At 47.2% G+C, this 19036-nt stretch overlaps 1 protein-coding gene and 1 pseudogene across 1 annotated transcript in view; both read right to left on the reverse strand.

Annotated features, from left to right (window-relative positions):
- The window catches only part of FBXO41 (F-box protein 41), a 41179-nt gene extending 30633 nt beyond the window's left edge, over positions 1–10546 (reverse strand). The window contains exons 1-2 of the mRNA XM_058192018.1: positions 9801–10546; positions 1308–1518 (exon numbers count right to left, since the gene is read on the reverse strand). Coding sequence (XP_058048001.1) covers positions 1308–1518; positions 9801–10546 — 957 coding nt within the window. The remainder of the gene's footprint in view (positions 1–1307; positions 1519–9800) is intronic.
- A 3-nt stretch (positions 10547–10549) lies between these two features.
- The window catches only part of LOC131203124 (golgin subfamily A member 6-like protein 22), a 36763-nt pseudogene continuing 28276 nt past the window's right edge, over positions 10550–19036 (reverse strand).

Raw genomic sequence — 19036 nt, forward strand, 5'->3', positions numbered from 1 at the left:
AACCATTTCAAACCCCTCCAATCCATACATGCAGCAGACTGACACCCACTATGAAGATGTAGCACGACCATGAACACGAAGCCAAACAACAGCTATGCAGCTCACCAGCTCAAATCCCCCTGCAGCTCAGACTAATCTGAGCACAACCAAGCCCCCACCCAAAGAGGACACACCCCCAGCCAATCAGAGCACCAAAAAACCCCCATCCAATCAGAGCACAGCCAAGCTCCCACCCAATCAGTTCAAACCCCCACTAGCAGTTAAAAAGGAAGAAACAGCTGCAGTCACACATTGCTCCCAGAAGCACGAAGTTTGTCCTGAAAAGCCAACATCTCTCCTTCCAACATGGATGCCGAACTCGACTCTACCCGGTGTGACACATAACTCAGTAACTATGTGTAACTATGCAACTTGTTGTATAACTCAGCAGTCTCCAAGGAGACAGGTTAAAGTCTGCCAATCTACTTTATCAAAGCTGAGGCTGAGAAGAGCAACCTTCGGTTTAGTCTCGCGCGGTTGCTTATGAAGCAAAAAAACAAAAAACAAAACAAAAAACCTTAGGATGTTTTCCATAGATCAACACCTAGATTTTAAGGAGCTTAAGAGCAAAAGCAGATGTTTGCCACGCGATATAAATATAAGCCGAACGTGCCCCTTGGCGCATCCTCCTAAGAACACCTTGACATCTATCCATAAGCTGAATAAGCTCCATTCATTCTGTTGTCCTCTAGTTTTCTTTTAGAGTTGGGGTCTCCAACCTTGGCAACTTTAAGAACCTGTGGATTTCAACTCCCCAGAATTCAACTCTGGGACTTGAAGTCCACAGGTTTTAAAGTTGCCAAGGTTGGAGACCCCTGTTTTAGAAGGAAAGATGGCCAAATCATGTTCTTCTCATTCAACGGGATCGTGAGAACAGAAAGACAGAGTTGGAAGGGACCTTGAAGGTCTTCTAGTCCAACCCCCTGCTCAAGCAGGAGAACCTAAACCAGGGGTCTGGAAACTTGGCTCTTTTAAGACTTGTGGACTTTAACTCCCAGAGTTCCTCAGCCAGCTTTGCTGGCTGAGGAATTCTGGGAGTTGAAGTCCACAAGTCTTAAAAGAGCCAAGTTTGCAGACCCCTGATCTACACCATAAGTGGCTGTCTAGTTTTTCCTTAAAAACCTTCAGTGATGAAGCACCCCACGGTTTCCGGTGACAAGCTTTTCCACTGGTTAACTGTCCTTACTGTGAGGAAGTCGAGGCCCTGCCTTGACCACAATCTCCGTCTCTCCGGGAAGACCCACCTCACTCTTGGCTTCATTAGCTACGCCTCGGTTGGTGTTTTTGGATCCCGGCATACTACATCTTCCCAAGCTACAATTCGGGGTGGTTCCACAACTGCTGCTGATGATCTGAAGCTGTTTCTCGGCTCGGTCTGCTCGGTCCAGGAGCTCCTCAATGAACTGCTGAAGGCGCACTTTGGCATTGGCTTCGCGGACGGCCGTCTCCTTCAAGAACTGGTCGATCTGAATGACCTCCCTGCGGGCAAGAAGCGGAGAATTACAACCACACACCTGGATTACAGAGGTACCTACAGATCAGGGGTGAAATGCTCCTGGTTCGGACCGGATTGCCCAATCCGGTAGCGATGGTGGCGGGTGGTTCAGAGAACCGGTAGCAAAAATCCCCCCAGCTGAGCTGCGTGATCATCAGAGTTTGTTTGTTTTTTACTTTTAAAAGCATTTTTTCTTCGGCGAAAAAATGCTTTTAAAAGTTAAAAAAAAAAGCCTCTGATGATCGCCCGGCTCAGCTGGGTGCTAGCCAAAAAACGGGGGGGGAGTCCGTTTTTCCTCCCAGCTAGCCAAAAAACAGGGTTTGTGGGTTTTTTTTTCATTTTTGAGAAAGAGAGAGAGAGAGAGAGAAAGAGAGAAAGAAAGAAAGAAAGAAAGAAAGAAAGAAAGAAAGAAAGAAAGAAAGAAAGAAAGAAAGAAAGGAAGGAAGGAAGGAAGGGAGGGAGGGAGGGAGAGATGCAGGGAAGGAAGGAAGGAAGGAAGGAAGGTGGGAGTACAAACCTGGCACTAGATGCAGCTTTAGAGAATAATCCAGGGCTGGAAGGGACCTGAAGATCATCCAGCCCAACCCTCCTCCAGCAGGACATTGTGAGTTTCTGTCTTTTGCTCCCCCAGTCACATGGTTACATAGCCACACCCACCCAGTCACATGACCCCTCCCACCAAGCCACGCCCACCACGCCACACCCACAGAACTGGTAGCAAAAAAATGTAGATTTCACCCCTGGTATAGATACAAGTAATCCTCAATTTACGACTACAATTTTAGCCCAACCTTTCTGCGACTCAGCGAGACCGTTGTCCAGTGCGTTTTGCCCCGTTTTACGACCTTTCTCGCCACCGTCGTTACCTGAAACTCTGCTGCTGTTAAGTCAGTAACATCGTCGTTCAGTGAATCGGGCTTCCCCATTGGTCGCGAAAAGGGGATCGCATGACCCCCCCCCCAACGGGACACTGCGACCGTCATAAATATGAATTGGTTGCCAAGGGTCTGAATTTTGACTGTAAGGATGATGCAACAGTCGTAAGAGGGCCTCTGGTGGCTCAGCAGACTAAGTCCGTCTGTTATTAACACAGCTGCTTGCAATTACTGCAGGTTCAAGTCCCACCAGGCCCAAGGTTGACTCAGCCTTCCATCCTTTATAAGGTAGGTAAAATGAGGACCCAGATTGTTGGGGGCAATAAGTTGACTTTGTATATAATATACAAATGGATGAAGACTATTGCTTAACACAATGTAAGCCACCCTGAGTCTTCGGAGAAAGGCGGGATATAAATTCAAATAAAAAAAATAAAAAAATGGATGGATGGATGGAAGGTGGATGGGTGGATGGGTGAATTGATAGGTGAATGAATTGCTGGAGGGATGGATGGATGGGCAGGTGGATGAACTGATGGATGGACAGATGGATGGATGGATGGATGGAGGGCCTCTGGTGGCTCAACAGACTAAGCAGTCTGTTATTAACACAGCTGCTTGCAATTACTGCAAGTCCAAGTCCCACCAGGCCCAAGGTTGGCTCAGCCTTCCATCCTTTATAAGGTAGGTAAAATGAGGACCCAGATTGTTGGGGACAATAAAAGTTGACTTTGTATATAAATATACAAATAGGATGAAGACTATTGCTTGACATAGTGTAAGCCGCTCTGAGTCTTCGGAGAAGGGCGGGATATAAATGCAAATAAGAAAAAAAAGAGTGAGAAATGTCACAATGTTTTTTTCACTGCCTTCGTAACTTTGAACAGGTCACTAAACGAAAGGTTGTAAGTCGAGGATTACCTATAGTCCTCGGCTAACAACCACAGCGGAGCCTGCATCATTTCGGTTGTAAGTTGCGACGGCAATAAGGTGGATCATTACGAGTCAGACCTGATTGTACAACCTTTTTTTGCAGTTCTTGTTAAGTGAATCCTCACGGTCGCTGAACGAATCTAGAGTCATTAAGCGAAAAGGTTGTTCATTACGGGGCGTTTTTGCTGAAAACTGGAAGGAAGCACCAGGGGTGGTTTTTTTGGGGCAAAAACTTGATAAATCAAGCATGCGACTCGTTCAGCCATCAAAATTTCGGAACCGAGTTGTAAATTCCTTTGGGGGAGAAGGTGTTACTCTATAATAATAATAATAATAATAATAATTTAATTTTTATACTGCCCTTCTCCCGAAGGACTCAGGGCGGTGAACAGGCAAATAAAATAATACAATATATTACAATAAAACACATTTTAAAAAACTTATTCAAAATAGCCTAAATTTAAAATACCATACAAAATATAAAAAATAAACCCCAATAAAATCCATATTTAAAAACCCTATTTAAGCTGTTATAACTTTGGTTGTAAGTTGAGGACTACCAGCCATTGAATTCAGATAGTGCTCAACTCGCAACGGTTCATTTAACGACCGTTCAAATTTACGACGGAACTGATGACAGCGGCTGATTCCGTTGTTCACACTTACGACTGTTGCAGCACCCCCCCCTCCCTCCCCCCCCCCCCGTGGCCACGTGAATAAAATTCAGACGCTCGGCAAGCGGCTCGTATTTATGACGGTCGCAGTGACCATGTGGTCCCCTTTTGTGACTTTCTGACCAGCGAAGTCAACGGGGAAGATAGATCCGCCTAACAACCCTTTTCCCAACCGAACAACGGCATCGATTCACTTAACGGCGGTGCCAAGGAAGGTGGTCCCATGGGAACAAAACCCACTTAACGGTTGTTTTTCGCTTAGCCACATAAATTCTGGGCTCCACTGCGGTCGTAAGTCGAGGGCACCTTGTACAGGAATAACCCAGAGGCCCTGCAATATTTCCAACGACGTGCGTCAGCCAGCTAAACTCCCCTGCCTGAATGCCTGAAGATTGCATCTATTCGCTTTTTAAAAAAAATCAATCTTGGTTTTTATTTTAAATGTAAAAAAATATGTCTCCGCAGATCTTCTCCATCCGAGCTCCGATAGAAACTGCCAAGTGAAAAACCAACCACACCAGAGGGATATTCCGTAAAAAAAAAAGGAAGAATGCGCCGCAACGTTATAAAATCCGGAGGAAAGGCAAGGGAGAAGCATTAAACCGCTAGCAAGCAGCGGGGGAAACGCTGCTGCGGATGTTAATTAAAAGCTCAGGTGAGTAAATGGGTGGCGGCGCCAGGCCTAATTGGCCGCAACAAACACAGGACACGTTGCAACCCAGGGAGAGGGTGAACGGCGGGGAAACGGCTCTAGGGGCTTCATCACAGGAGCTGAGCCAAAGACCCTCAGCCTGGCTGGCTTCAGGGGAGGGGGCTGGAGGAGGCCCCCCTCTGTGGAAGGAAGGAGAAAGGAAGGAAGGAAGGAAGGAAGATGAAGAAAGGGAGGGAGGGTGGAAAGGAGGGAGGAAGGAAGGAAGGAAGGAAGATGAAGAAAGGGAGGGAAGGAGGGAGGGAGGAAGGAAAGGAAGGAAAACAGGAAGAGCGAGAGACGGAGGCCTGGAATTTAGGATGGATGGATGGCTAGAGGGAGGAGGGAGGAAGGATGATGAAGAAAGGAAGGGAGGATGGGAGAAGGGGAAGGAGGGAGGAAGAAGATGGAAGGAAGGAAGAGGAAGGAAAGGAAGGAAAGGAAGGAAAGGGGGAAGGAGCGAGAGAAGGAGGCCTGGAATTTAGGATGGATGGATGGTCTGGAGGGAGGAGGGAGGAAGGAAGATGAAGAAAGGAACAGAGGATGGGAGAATGGGAGGGAGGGAGGAAGGAGATAGAAGGAAGGAAAGGAAGGAAAGGAAGGAAGGAAGGAAGATAGATGAAGGAAGGAAGGAAAGAAGGAAGGGAGGGAGGGAGGGAGGAAGGAAGGAAGGAGGGAGGAGGAAGGAAGGAGAAAGGAAGGAAGGAAGGAAGGAAGATGAAGAATGGGAGGGAGGGAGGAAGAAGATGGAAGGAAGGAAGAGAAAAGAAAGGAGGAAGGAGCGAGAGAAGGAGACCTGGAATTTAGGATGGATGGATGGAGGGAGGGAGGAGGGAGATGAAGAAAGGGAGGGAGGATGGGAGGGAGGAAGGAAGGAAGAGGAAGGAAAGGAAGGAAGGAAGGAAGGTGGGTGAAGAAAGGGAGAGAAGAAGGAAGGAAAAAGATGGAAGGAAGGAAGAGGAAGGAAAGGAAGGAAGGGAGGTAGGAGGGAGAGGAAGGGAATGTAGTGCAGCGTCCATTTGTGTGTGTGTGTGTGTGTGATATAATCCCCTTTTGCGACCTTCTGACAAGCCAAGTCAATGGGAAAGCCAGGTTCACTTAACAAATGAGTTACTAACTTAACATGTTGTTACAAGAAATGGCGTGAAAAGGGGGCGAAGCTCACTTTAACACCATCTCTCACAGCGACATAAATGTTGCTAGGCTCAGTTGTGGTCTTAAGTCGAGGATTTTACCTGTCCTTGGAATCCTGCCCCATGCAAAACCAAAAAAAACCCAAATCAGACCCATTATGTACGATGTGCGGACGGACCCTCTCACAAAAAGCCAAGGTTGCAGATGGGAAAGAAATGCATTTTATATAGAATGGTCTCCCTGTAAGCCGTGAAGGTTATTCCTTGTTAAAATTCAATAATTCCGTTTAAAACGCGGTAGGTTCTCACACATCAACTGTTTATTCCTGCCCTGTCTGCATGTTCAAACTGAGGTTGACAGTTCGAGTCAGGGAGATCAAACTTCCCTTGGCCAAAAAAATAAAAAAATAAAATAAATGAATTCTTTGCTGTACTTTCAGATATGCATCAGTTTAATTGGCACCGAGCAGACAAGGAAATAGCGAAGTTGCTGATGGAATTCCAGCAAACAGAATATTTAATGTGGTTGGAATTTATATATCACAGGAATGGATCATCTCAAAGAGGTGAGGATATTCCCGAAACATTTAAACACCAGAGAAATCAATCCTCCTATTTCGCTTCTTTATTTGGGCGGGGTGGGTGGGTAGCGAAGAAGTTACTGTGCCTGGAAGCAGAATAACAGAAAGACATAGTTGGAAGGGACCTTGGAGGTCTTCTAGTCCAACCCCCTGCTTAAGCAGGAGACCAGGTTCCGTCCGTCGCTTCTTATCCTGCCTTCCGTTGTATTGGAGAATAGCTTGAGCCCCTCTTCTTTGTGGCAGCCCCTCAAATATTGGAAGGCTGCTATCTTGTCACCCTTAGTCCTTTGTTTCATTAAATTAGACATACCCAATTCCTGCAACCATTCTTGTTCATACAAGAACTAACATATTTGAGATATGTTCTATCCAGGCTTGTAACCCATAGATTATGGCTGAATGAGAAGTTATAGCTTATTCAATAAATTGCAATCAAGCAATCAGGTTCTGACCTCACTCAGAACTTAATGTCCAATTCTTCGAGGAAAAAAATCCCTGGAGTTTCTTGACAAAATATTTTTCCTACCAAGAAGTGGGTTATCACTGCCTCCTACCTAGGGCTGAGAAGAAAGTGACTGGCCCAAGATCACCCAACTGGCTTCAAGGCAGGACTAGAACTCACCATCTCCTGCTGATTGGCCCAAAACCACCCAGATGGCTATCATGACTAAGGCGGGACTAGAACTCACCGTCTCCTGGCAATTGGCCCAAAGTCATCCAGTCAGCTTTAATGGCTAAGGCAAGACTAGAACTCACAGTCTCCTGGTGATTGGCTCAAAGTCACTCAACCTACTGATGTCTAAGGTGAGACTAGAACTCACAACCTCCTAGTGGTTGGCCCAAAGTCACCTAACTGGCTTTCATGCCTAAGGTGAGACTAGAACTCATTGTTTCCTGGTGACTGGTCCAAAGTCACTTAGTCAGCTTTAATGACTAAAACAGCACTAGAACTCACAATCTCCCGGTGACCGGCTTCAAGTCGTTCAACCAACTTTCATGTCCGAGACTAGAACTCACAACTTTCTCATGATTGGACCAAAGTCACCCAGATGGCTTTCATCCTTTTTTTCATACAAAGTCACCCAGATGGTTTTCATACTCAATCATCAGGAGACGGTGAGTTCTAGTCCTGCCTTGAAGCCAGCTGGGTGATCTTGGGCCAGTCACTTTCTTCTCAGCCCTAGGTAGGAGGCAGTGATAACCCACTTCTTGGTAGGAAACTAGAACTCACAACCTCCTGGTGATTGGCCCAAAGTCCACCTAGCCTGCTTTAATAGCTAAGGCAGGACTAGAACTCACAGTCTCCTGGTGACTGACCCAAAATCAACCAGCTGGCTTTCCTGATTATTCCACTGCTGGAAATTGTTATGTGAACAGTTTGCCGCCCAGAGTTTTGAGGGCTCCATCCCTGGAGGTTTTCAAGAAAAGATCTCACAACCATGTGTCCAGGATGGTATAAGGTCTCCTGCATTAGGCAGGGGGCTGGACTAGAAGACCACCAAGGTCCCTCCCAGCCCTAGAATTCCACGATTTTCAAAGACGAACACGGCACAACCTCACCGGCGTTTTCTCCTGCACTTAAAATAAAGCTGACTGATCTGCTGCAGGGACTTAATTGGAAGATTCTCATCTCTATGCAAATGCCGGTGTTAAATAAAGATCAGGGAAGTGAGAGTTACTACAGGGAGCAGCTTCTGCTCTCAAGAATAGCTTTCCTCCTGAAGGCCTTGCTCCGACCGTTGAGCCGTCAAGGCAGCCACACGACGAAAAGGAAAAGTCAGCTTCAAAAATTCAACCATTTCGGTTTGAAACACTTGGTCAATCCCCAACCCTAAGGCATTTCAAATTTTCTTCCGTTCCTCTGGAAGAAGCAATTCTCCTCGGCAGCTCTCCTGTTCGAAACACAACCTGACTTAACAAGAGTTCGCTTAGCGACCATTGGACATTACGAAGGCACTGAAACAAAGTGAACTTAGGACCGTTTCCCTCCTTGCAGCAGATCACATGATCAGAATTTCTAGGCCGAGTCTACCTTGAACCGGTCAGGATCGAACTGCAGAGTCAGCCTGCAATACTGCGCTCTAACCACTGCACCACCAGGGCGCTGTAGAGCAGAACTGCCACCTTCTAAGGACCCCTTTGGTTGCCCTGACTAATGCCTTCTCCTCTGGAGTTGCTCTTTGGCATGGTCACTAACTGCGTTCTTAATTATAACACAATTTTTAACGGTTTTATTTAACCCAGATTTTTCCAACTTGTTGTCCTTCCCAAGTATGTGGAATTCTGGGAGTTGTAGTCCCAACAAACCCCGAAGATATGACAAAGTATTATGGAGAGCCGGTTTCTAAGTTTGCCTTTTAATAGCTGACAAAAATGGAGATTCTCAGTGATCTAATCATGGTTGTCCCAAAAGGCAACTGAATTTTCTAGGGTTTTTTCCTTTGAAAACGTTTCGCTTCTCGTCCAAGAAGCTTCTTCAATTCTTCAGAACTGAAGAAGCTTCTTCGGTGAGAAGCGAAACATTTTCAAACGAAAAAAAAAACACCAAAGAAACTCCAGGCGCCTTTTGGGGGAAAAAAGCACCTTTAGGACAACCATGATTAGATGCTTGAGAATCTCCATAGACATTTTTTGTCAAGGAATTGCACAGCAGGAGCATCCTGAGGTAAAATCCACACAGGAACGTTATCATGAGGTAAATTACAGAACACACAGAAGAAAAAGGCGGGAAACAACTAAACGCCCCCTTTTACCCACAGCAACCAATCACAGAGCAGATTGCCTCACGCAGGAGCCAGCTCTCTCCAGCCAATCAGCTATAACTGGGTGTTTTGACTCATTGTGCGGCTAGTCCTCGACGTACGACCACAATAGAGCCCAACATTTCTGTAGTTAAGAGAGACGTTTAAGTGAATTTTGCCCATTTTATGACCTTTCTTGCCTCAATTGTTAAGTGAATCACTGCCGCAGCTAATAACCCGTTTGTTAAGGGAACCTGGCTTCCCCATTGAGAGTTTGCTTGTCAGAAGGTCACAAAAGGTGATCACTGCAAGCATCATAAATATGAACCAGTTGCCAATTTGAATTTCGATCACATGACCATGGGGATGCTGGAAAGATCAAAATTGTGAAAAACGTCACTTTTTTTCAGTGCCGTTATAACAACGGTCACTAAATGAACCATTGTCATGGAGGACTTCCTGTACAACCTCACTGTTCCAGCTACTAAACAAAACATTTTTTGATAGCTCTTACCTCAGAGGTTGAAACTTCTCGAACAACGCAACGGACGATACAACCATCAGACACAACGGTTGCCAACACAGCTTCCCATCTGAAGAATCAACCAGTGGGCTCCAAGAACTCAAACAAGAGGACTTACTGTTGTTTGCGGGTCAACTCCTGCTCCTTCAGGACGAGGTCTTGCTTGAGGGATGCCAACATCTCCACGCTGACGTCCACCTGGCGGGACAGCTCTACCGCCCGGTCTTCCAGTTCTTGTTTCTCACGGCTGAGTTTGAGGCTCTCTTGCTTGGCTTTCTCCAGTTCAGTGGTCTTGCGGTCCAATTCCACTTGCAGACGTCCCACTTGGGAGGCGATCTTTTGCTCCACTTCTTCGGTGAACTTCTCCAAACGTTTGTCTACTTCCAGCTTCTCAAAAGCCCGGATCTTCAAACGGGTCAAACCTTCTTCATAAGCCGCGTCCACTGCGGCGACGGTCGCCGCGGCGGTGGTGGCGGTTGCCGGAGGCGTAGCGGAGGAAGTCATGGCTTTGCGGGTGAAGATCTCCGTCAGCGGGATCTCGATCTCGTGGAAGTAGCGAGATGACGCGGTAGACGAGGACGACTCCAGTTCTTCGGCCGTTAGGAGGTCGCAAGTGAGGTGCTGCTCTTTACCCTGGAAGGAAGTGCTTTCAAAGATGTCTCGGCGGGTCGCTGGACTCAAGAGGGTGGCATCGGTCGGCAGGGGGAAGATGGTGGCATCGCAGATGCTGTTTGTCTTAGACAAGACATAGAGAGTTTCATAGGTGTGATTGTACTCCAAGTGAGCCCTTAGAGAAGACAGGCTCCGGAAACGCTTGTGTTCCCCGCAGCGCGGACAGCGGTAAGGCAGGTCCAGTGAGGCCATCCTTCAACCCAAGCCACACAACCTCTCGTGCAGCCCTCCTCCGCCGGGAACCAGCTGCTGGGACCCTGTCATGGTGTAGATCGATTGGCCAACCGAGATGCGGAAGTCAGGCAGCAGGAAGGTCGGAAGCGTGGTAGGACAGAAGGCCGGTTCCACAAAGTCATTGCTGGCTAAGGGAGAGGAAAGGAAGGCCTGGAGGTGGCACACCCTGGCAGCCAAGGCAGAGAGGCAACCGGAGGATGGGCTGGCATCAGGCACAGCTGGTAACCCTGCAAAGAAAGAAGATGGTTAGCATTTTCTCCTACGTCCTCTGAGGCACCCCTTCCCCATCAATGGTCTCCTGATTTAGGGAAGATGCTGAGACACAGCTCAGAATAGCAGAGCTGGAAGGGATCTAGGAGGTCTTCTAGTCCAACCCCCTGCTCCATCAGGAAACCTTACACCAATTCAGACAAACGGTTGTGCAGCTCCTTCTTAAAAACTTCCAGTGACCCTTGATGGGTTTCCATCCATCGCTTCTTGTCCTGCCTTCTGGTGCTTTGGAGAAGAGGATCTTTGGGGGCAACCCTTTAAATATTGGAAGACTGCTACCTAGCCTATGGAGATTCTCAGTCCTCCAGGTCATGGTTGTCCCAAAGGTGCTTTTTCAAGAGGCAACTGGACTTTCTGTTTTTTCTTTGAAGACCTGTCGCTTCTTCTCATCCAAGAAGCTTCTTCAGCTCTTCTCAACAAGAAGAAGCTGAAGACGTTTCTTGGGTGAGAAGCAAAACTTCTTCAAAGAAAAAGCAGAAAGTCCAGTTGCTTCTTGGAAAAACACTTTTGGGTGCTACCTAGTCCTTCTTTTCATTAAACTAGCCAGTTCCTACAACCATTCATTGTATGTTTTAGCCTCCAGCCCCCTAATCCTCTTGGTTGCTCTTCTCTGCACTCTTTCTAGAGTCTCAGCATCTTTTTTACATCATGGCGACCAAAACTGGATGCAGTATTCCAAGTGTGGCCTTACCAAGGCCTTATAAAGTGGTATTAACACTTCACGTGTTCTTGATTCTATCCCTCTGTTTATGCAGCCTAGAACTGTGTTGGCTTTTTTGGCAGCTGCTGCACACTGCTGGCTCATATCTAAATGGTTGTCCACTAGGACTCCCTCTCATTCCAGCCGTCTCCACACTTGGCCTCTTTGAGGTTTGTACTCAAAACTTTTGTTGTCAACTGAGGGCCTTTCAGGGACTCCTTTAGGTAGTCACTCGCAGTTTGACTACTACAATGTGCTGCATATGGAACTGCCCTTGAAGAGTACCCTGAAGCTTCAACTGGTCCAGAATGCAGCAGAAGAAGCAGTCATGGGAATCCCCGAGTATGTCCGCCTTAATTTCTCTGTTTAGGGATTTTGTACTGGTTGAATTGCTACTGGCTGCAATAGGGGGTTACTTATAGAGCCCTACATAGCAGGGGTGTTGTGCCTCGCCCGCCCCCCTCTCCGCAGCCGGGCCCCTCCCATCTCCTGCTATCTCAGCCAGAGACTGATAGTGAAGACGAATGGCCTGGCATGCCTCCAGCCCCCAGTCCTGGCACCATGCCCGGACAGACTGAGCAAGACGAATGGCCTGGCATGCCTCCAACCCCCAGTCCTGGCACCATGCCCAGACAGACTGAGCAAATAAACCTCCCCACCACAGTGTGTGAGCAAGAAGCCAGCCACGAGCTAGAATTGCCGGCAGCTGACAAAACGTGGACAGATCCCCGCTTCCGGAGAATGGAGAGGCGACGTCAGCAAAAGGAAGGGAGGGGCAGGCCTGGATAAGTGCTGAGTCATGGAGCCACACCCCATGGCCTACATAAAGGATCTGCTTTTTGGCATTCCTTGAGTCAGACAAGGATGGGGAGAAACAGGCTCAAGCTTAATCCCTCCAAGATGGAGTGGCTGTGGATGCCGGCACCCCGATTCAGTCAGCTGCAGCCGCAGCTGGCTGTTGGAGGCGAGTTACTGGCCCCAAAGGATAGGGTGCGCAACTTGGGTGTCCTTCTGGATGATCGGCTGTCGTTTGAAGATCATTTGACGGCCGTCTCCAGGAGGGCCTTCCACCAGGTTTGCCTGGTTCGGCAGTTGAGCCCCTTCCTTGATTGGGATGCCTTATGCACAGTCACTCATGCGCTCGTTACCTCTCGCTTGGATTACTGTAATGCTCTCTATATGGGGCTCCCCCTGAAGTGCACTCGGAGGCTTCAGTTAGTCCAGAATGCAGCTGCGCGGGTGATAGAGGGAGCTACACGTAGCTCCCATGTAACACCGATCCTGCGCAGACTGCACTGGCTGCCTGTGGCCTTCCGGGTGCACTTTAAGGTGTTGGTTATGACCTTTAAAGCGCTCCATGGCTTAGGACCTGGGTACTTACGGGACCGCCTGCTGTTACCATACGCCTCCCACCGACCCGTACGCTCCCACAGAGAGGGACTTCTCAGGGTGCCGTCCGCCAAACAATGTCGGCTGGCGGCCCCAGGAAGGGCCTTCTGTGTGGCTCCCACACTCTGGAACGAGCTTCCCCCGGGTTTACGCCAAATACCTGACCTTCGGACATTTCGTCGCGAACTCAAGACTCACCTTTTTATCCGCGCGGGGCTGGCTTAAATCGGGATTTTAATCTTAAATTTATTAATTTTAAACGGGGTTTTAGTATGGTAAATTTTAATCACTGGGCTAATTTAAATAAGTTTTTTAAATCGTATTTTAAATCTGTATATTATTATATACTGTATATTATTATTATTATGCCTGTACACCGCCCTGAGTCCTTCGGGAGAAGGGCGGTATAAAAATCAAATAAAATAAAATAAATAAATAATAATAATAAATAAAGTCTCATCTGGTTGCTGAAGTCACACCTTGGATTCCTGCCTGCCCTGAGGACTCCGACAGGAATTTTGCAAAGCTGCAGAGGCTTCGTGGCCATGCTTGATACAGACTTCCCCGACCTGGCCGTCAGAGGAGGAGTGGGACACAACAAGGGGTCTCCAACCTTGGCAACTTTAAGCCTGGAGGACTTCAACTCCCAGAATTCCCCGGCCAGCTTTGCTTTGATTACAAGCCAGTCCTGGTCTTACAATAGCTCAATTAATGACAGTCCAAAGTTACAACTGCATTGAAAAAAGCGAGTTATGACCATTTTTCACACCTACGGCCGTTCCAGTACCCCCACGATCACAAGCTTGGCAACTGACTCACACTTATGACGGTCAGAGTGCCCAGGGGTCATGGGATCCCCCTTGTGAGACCTCCTGACGAGCAATGGAGAAACCAGACTCACTTAACAACGGTGGCAAGAAAGGTTGTAAAATGGGACAGGGCTCCCTTATCAAACATTTCACTTAGCAACAGAAATTTTGGGCTCCACACCAGACTCCTGTAACATTTTCCCAGCTGATTTGATGCTGTAAAGTTGTCACGCTCCAAAATTCTTCAGCGAAGTTCTGACATCTCTCAGTAACCTTCTCTCTTGCAATGATGGTCCTCTGGAAAGGGGCACCCCCCTGCAATCCAAACAACCCTCCCCCAGGTGACTTTGAAGGGACCTGAAGAGCTGCTCCTCCCTTCTTTTAACTTAGATTCCTTCTTTTTCTTCTTCTTCTTCCTATCACCCAGTTTATTCCGCCCCTCCTATCCATCTATTTCTTGGTTGCTTCTCGTTGCTTTTTTATGGTCGTGCCTTTCATCTTTTAAACAGTTTGAAAATCATCCCGAGATGCTGGCAGTCTGGCAGCATATACATTTAAATAAGAATAATTAATAATTGCTTGATCTATTCATGTTTGTTTACTTCGCTGTCTGGCGTTAAAAACTATATCTGTCCCATCTCGGCTTTTTTGTTGTTGTTGTTGCATAACAGGGGATGGGTGCTTTGAATTTCCTGCCTATCATTCAAGGTTTTTGAAGTACGCGGCTTTGATCATGAGAACAGAGGTGGGGGAGGGAGAAATCCAACAAAACATAGATTAACGGATTAAATAAGATCCTGACCTCCACTTCACTATTAAGTGTTCGGATGGAAGCTAAGCAACCATTTGCTGGGAATGTTTTGATCCAGATGGTTGGCTGGGGAATTCTGGGAGTTGAAGTCCATATATATGGGCTAGGTTGACAAGTACTACTGTAACATTTGTTTTCTTTCTTCGCTCGACTTACGATCACCATTGCGCCCCAAATTTCTGTTGCTAAGCGAGACAATTGGTGGAATTTTGCCCCCTTTTATGACGTTAAAGTGAGTCACTGCAGTATTTTTTTTTAAAATTTATTTATTTCATCATGTTATTAGATCAGCGGTCTCCAACCTTGGCAACTTTAAGACTTGTAGACTTCAACTCCCAGTTTCCCTCAACCAGCTTTTGAAGTCCACAAGTCTTAAAGTTGTCAAGGTTGGAGACCTCTGTATTAGATAACATATATAAAGTATAGACTTATATCTGACTTAGTTATATATACGCCACGATCAGTGGTGGGATGCAAGTAATTTAACAACCGGTTCTCTGCCCTAATGGTTTCTTCCAACAATCAGTTTAACAAACTGCTCGGAAAGTTAACAACCGGTTCTCCCGAAGTGGTGCGAACTGGCTGAATCCCACCACTGGCCATGATGTAAAAAACGCCACGATGTAAAAAAGATGTTGAGACTCTAGAAAGAGTGCAGAGAAGAGCAACAAAGATGATTAGGGGACTGGAGGCTAAAACACATGAAGAACGGTTGCAGGAATTGGATTATGACTAGTTTAATGAAAAGAAGGACTAGGGGAGACATGATAGCAGTGTTCCAATATCTCAGGGGCTGCCCCAAAGAAGAGGGAGTCAAGTTATTCTCCAAAGCACCTGAGGGTAGAACAAGAAGCAATGGGTGGAAACTAATCAAAGAAAGAAGCAACCTAGAACTAAGGAGAAATTTCCTGACAGTTAGAACAATTAATAAGTGGAACGACTTGCCTGCAGAAGTTGTGAATGCTCCAACACTGGAAATTTTTAAGAAAATGTTGGATAGCCATTTGTCTGAAATGGTGTAGGGTTTCCTGCCTGGGCAGGGGGTTGGGCTAGAAGACCTCCAAGGTCCCTTCCACCCTTCCAACTCTGTTATTATACACACACACACACACACACACACACACACTTTTAGTCACATGGTTGTTAAGTGAATCTAGTTTCCCGATCAACTTTGCTGGTCAGAAGATGGCAACCGGCAATCACATGACCCCAGATTGGTGTAACGGTCATAAAAATGAGTCAGTTGCCAAGCTGAGTTTGCTTGTCAGAAGGTCACAAAAAGGGGATCACGTGACCCCGGGACACTCTGACCGTCATAAATATGAGTCAGTTGCCAAGGGTCTGAATTTTGATCATGTGACTATGGGGATGCAATGGTCATAAGAGTGAAAAATGGTCAGAAATCCATTTTTTTCAGTGCTGTTGTAACGTTGAACGGTCACTAGATGAACTGTTGTACGTTGAGGACTACCTGAACTTCAAAATTCTTCCCCCTTTGTTGACATTTGCAGGATGCTGGAGAAGATCCAAAGGGAAATACAGATAGTCCTTGACTTACAACCATTTGTTTAGTGACCATTCAAACTTACGAGGACACTAGAAAAAAGACATATGACCGTTTTTCACACTTACGACCATTGAAGCATCCCCAGGGTCATGGGATCAAAATTCAGACCCTTGGCAACTGACTCATATTTATGACGGTCGCAGTGTCCTGGGGTTACGTGATTCCCTTTTGCGACCTTCTGACAAGCAAAACTTAACAGCTGTCCCTAACTTAACAGCTGTAGAGACTCACTTAACAACTGCAGCAAGAAAGGTTATAAAATGGGGCAGAACTAACAATAACTGTCTCGCTTAGCAACAGCAGTGTTGGGCTCAATTGTGGTCATAAATCAAGGACTACCTTTAATAGAGACCAGAGACGGGGTGAAGTGGATTATGAGAAGTAGTCAGGGCAATTTCAGGACCTTGGACAGCGGACAAGAATAGCAGCTTCTCAACTAGTCTATTAGTTTTCATACCCATCGTGCTCTTCCCGTTTTGGGACCTGTAGTACCATGACAAGCACAGAAAAAGAGTAAGGAATAGTAAGAAAAAAAGAAATACAAGCCTGGAACCCCATCAACTTTATCCAACAATAAGTTGTTGTGTGTAATTCTACATCCCACTCAAGGGAGACAATCGAAAAGACTCAAAGAGAAACGCAAAGACCAAAATAACTCCTTGTCAGCACCCAACACTCAGGCGAGCAGGGATTGATACTAGACCAACAATCAGGAAAGAAGGAAGGAAGGAAGGAAGGGAGGGAGGAAGGAGGGAGGGAGGGAGGGAGGGAGGGAAGGTCTAGAATTTAGGATGGATGGATGGATGGTGGGAGGAAAGAAGGAAGGAAGGAAAGAAAGAAAGAATGACTGAATTTAGGGTGGGAGGAGGGAGGAAGGAGGGAAGGAAGACCTAGAATTTAGGATGGATGGATGGATGGATGGATGGTGGGAGGAAGGAAGGAAGGAAGGAAGGAAGGAAGGAAGGAAGGAAGGAAGCCAGTCAACTCTGGAATTTTGGATGGGTGGATGGATGAAAGGGAGGGAGGGATAGAAGGAGGGAGGGAGGAGGAAGAGAAGAAAAGAAGGAAGGAAGGAAGGAAGGAAGGAAGCCAGCCAGCCAGCCAGCCAGCCAGCCAGCCAGCCAGCCAGCTAACCTTGGAATTTTGGATGGGTGGATGGATGGATGAATGGGATGGAGGGATAGAGGGAGGGAGGGAGGACGAAGAGAAGAAAAGAAGGAAGGAAAGAAGGAAGGAAGGAAGGAAGGAAGCCAGCCAGTCAACCCTGGAATTTTGGATGGGTGGATGGGTGAAAGGGAGGGAGGGATAGAAGGAGGGAGGGAGGAGGAAGAGAAGAAAAGAAGAAAGGAAGGAAGGAAGGAAGGAAGGAAGGAAGGAAGCCAGCCAGCCAGCCAGCCAGCCAGCCAGCCAGCTAACCTTGGAATTTTGGATGGGTGGATGGATGGATGAATGGGATGGAGGGATAGAGGGAGGGAGGGAGGACGAAGAGAAGAAAAGAAGGAAGGAAAGAAGGAAGGAAGGAAGGAAGCCAGCCAGTCAACCCTGGAATTTTGGATGGGTGGATGGGTGAAAGGGAGGGAGGGATAGAAGGAGGGAGGGAGGAGGAAGAGAAGAAAAGAAGGAAGGAAGGAAGGAAGGAAGGAAGGAAGGAAGGAAGGAAGGAAGGAAGCCAGCCAGCCAGCCAGCCAGCCAGCCAGCTAACCTTGGAATTTTGGATGGGTGGATGGATGAATGGGAGGGAGGGATAGAGGGAGGGAGGGAGGACGAAGAGAAGAAAAGAAGGAAGGAAGGAAGGAAGGAAGGAAGCCAGCCAGCCAGCCAGCCAGCCAGCCAGCCAACCCTGGAATTTTGGATGGGTGGATGGATGAATGGGAGGGAGGGATGGAAGAGGAAGAAAAGAAAGGAAGGAAGGAAGGAAAAGACAGAGAAAAGAAAGATGTTTCAATTTAGTGTATTAATTTCCCCCCAAAGCTGTATTGTATATCAGTGCTGACTATTCACAAATATGCAAACCTTCTCCACTATTCCCCACACGCGTGATGCACCATTTTTAGATTTCATTACCCCCCCCCATTCATATTTCACCAGCTCGGTCCAGAAATCTGCTTCCGAGCTCACTGTCCTCAACCGCTTGGCAAAGTCCATCATCGATTCGCGCTAGAGATTCTTATCGCATTTATGCATCTTTATATTCATTAAAGGCGCGCTCCTTTGGCTTCCCCCTTCCCTCTCCTGTCGTTAAATCACTTGTAAATTGGAATCAAGAGGCTCCTTTGATTTCATGCCTGCCGCATTGATTCGGAAGCTTTTCGAGAAACAATTTTGGCAAGAAAGCTCCATCCAAAAAAACCGTGGCATCCAAAAATAAGTGATACAGGAATGCCATCTAAACTACAGTATCCAACCTTGGCAACTTTAAGACTTGTGGACTTCAACTCCCAGAATTCCCCAGCCAGCATGGCTGGCTGGGGAATTCTGGGGAGTTGAAGTCCACAAGTCTTAAAGTTGCATGATTAACTCCCAGAAACGGTGGTTTTTACCTTCCAAACGAGACCTTTTCAACTTGCAATAGCCTCCTTGGAGAAGGAAGGAAGGAAGGAAGGAAGGAAGACCTGGAATTTTGGCTGGCTGGCTGGCTGGCTGGCTGGAGGAGGGAAGGAGGGAGGGAAGGAAAGAAGGAAGGAAGAAAGGAAGGAAGGAAGGAAGGAAGGAAGAAAGGAAGGAAGGAAGGAGGAAGGACAGGAAGGGAGAAGGGGAAGGGATGGAAAGAAGGGAGGGAGGGAGGAAGAAAAGGGGAAAGACAGGAAGGGAGAGGGGAGGAGGGAGGGAAGGAAGGAGGAAAGACAGGAAGGGAGCGGGGGAAAGGGAAGGAAAGAAGGAAGGAAGGAAGGAAGAAAGGAAG

Source organism: Ahaetulla prasina, chromosome 8 (assembly GCF_028640845.1).
Source record: "Ahaetulla prasina isolate Xishuangbanna chromosome 8, ASM2864084v1, whole genome shotgun sequence".
Lineage (NCBI taxonomy): Eukaryota > Metazoa > Chordata > Lepidosauria > Squamata > Colubridae > Ahaetulla > Ahaetulla prasina.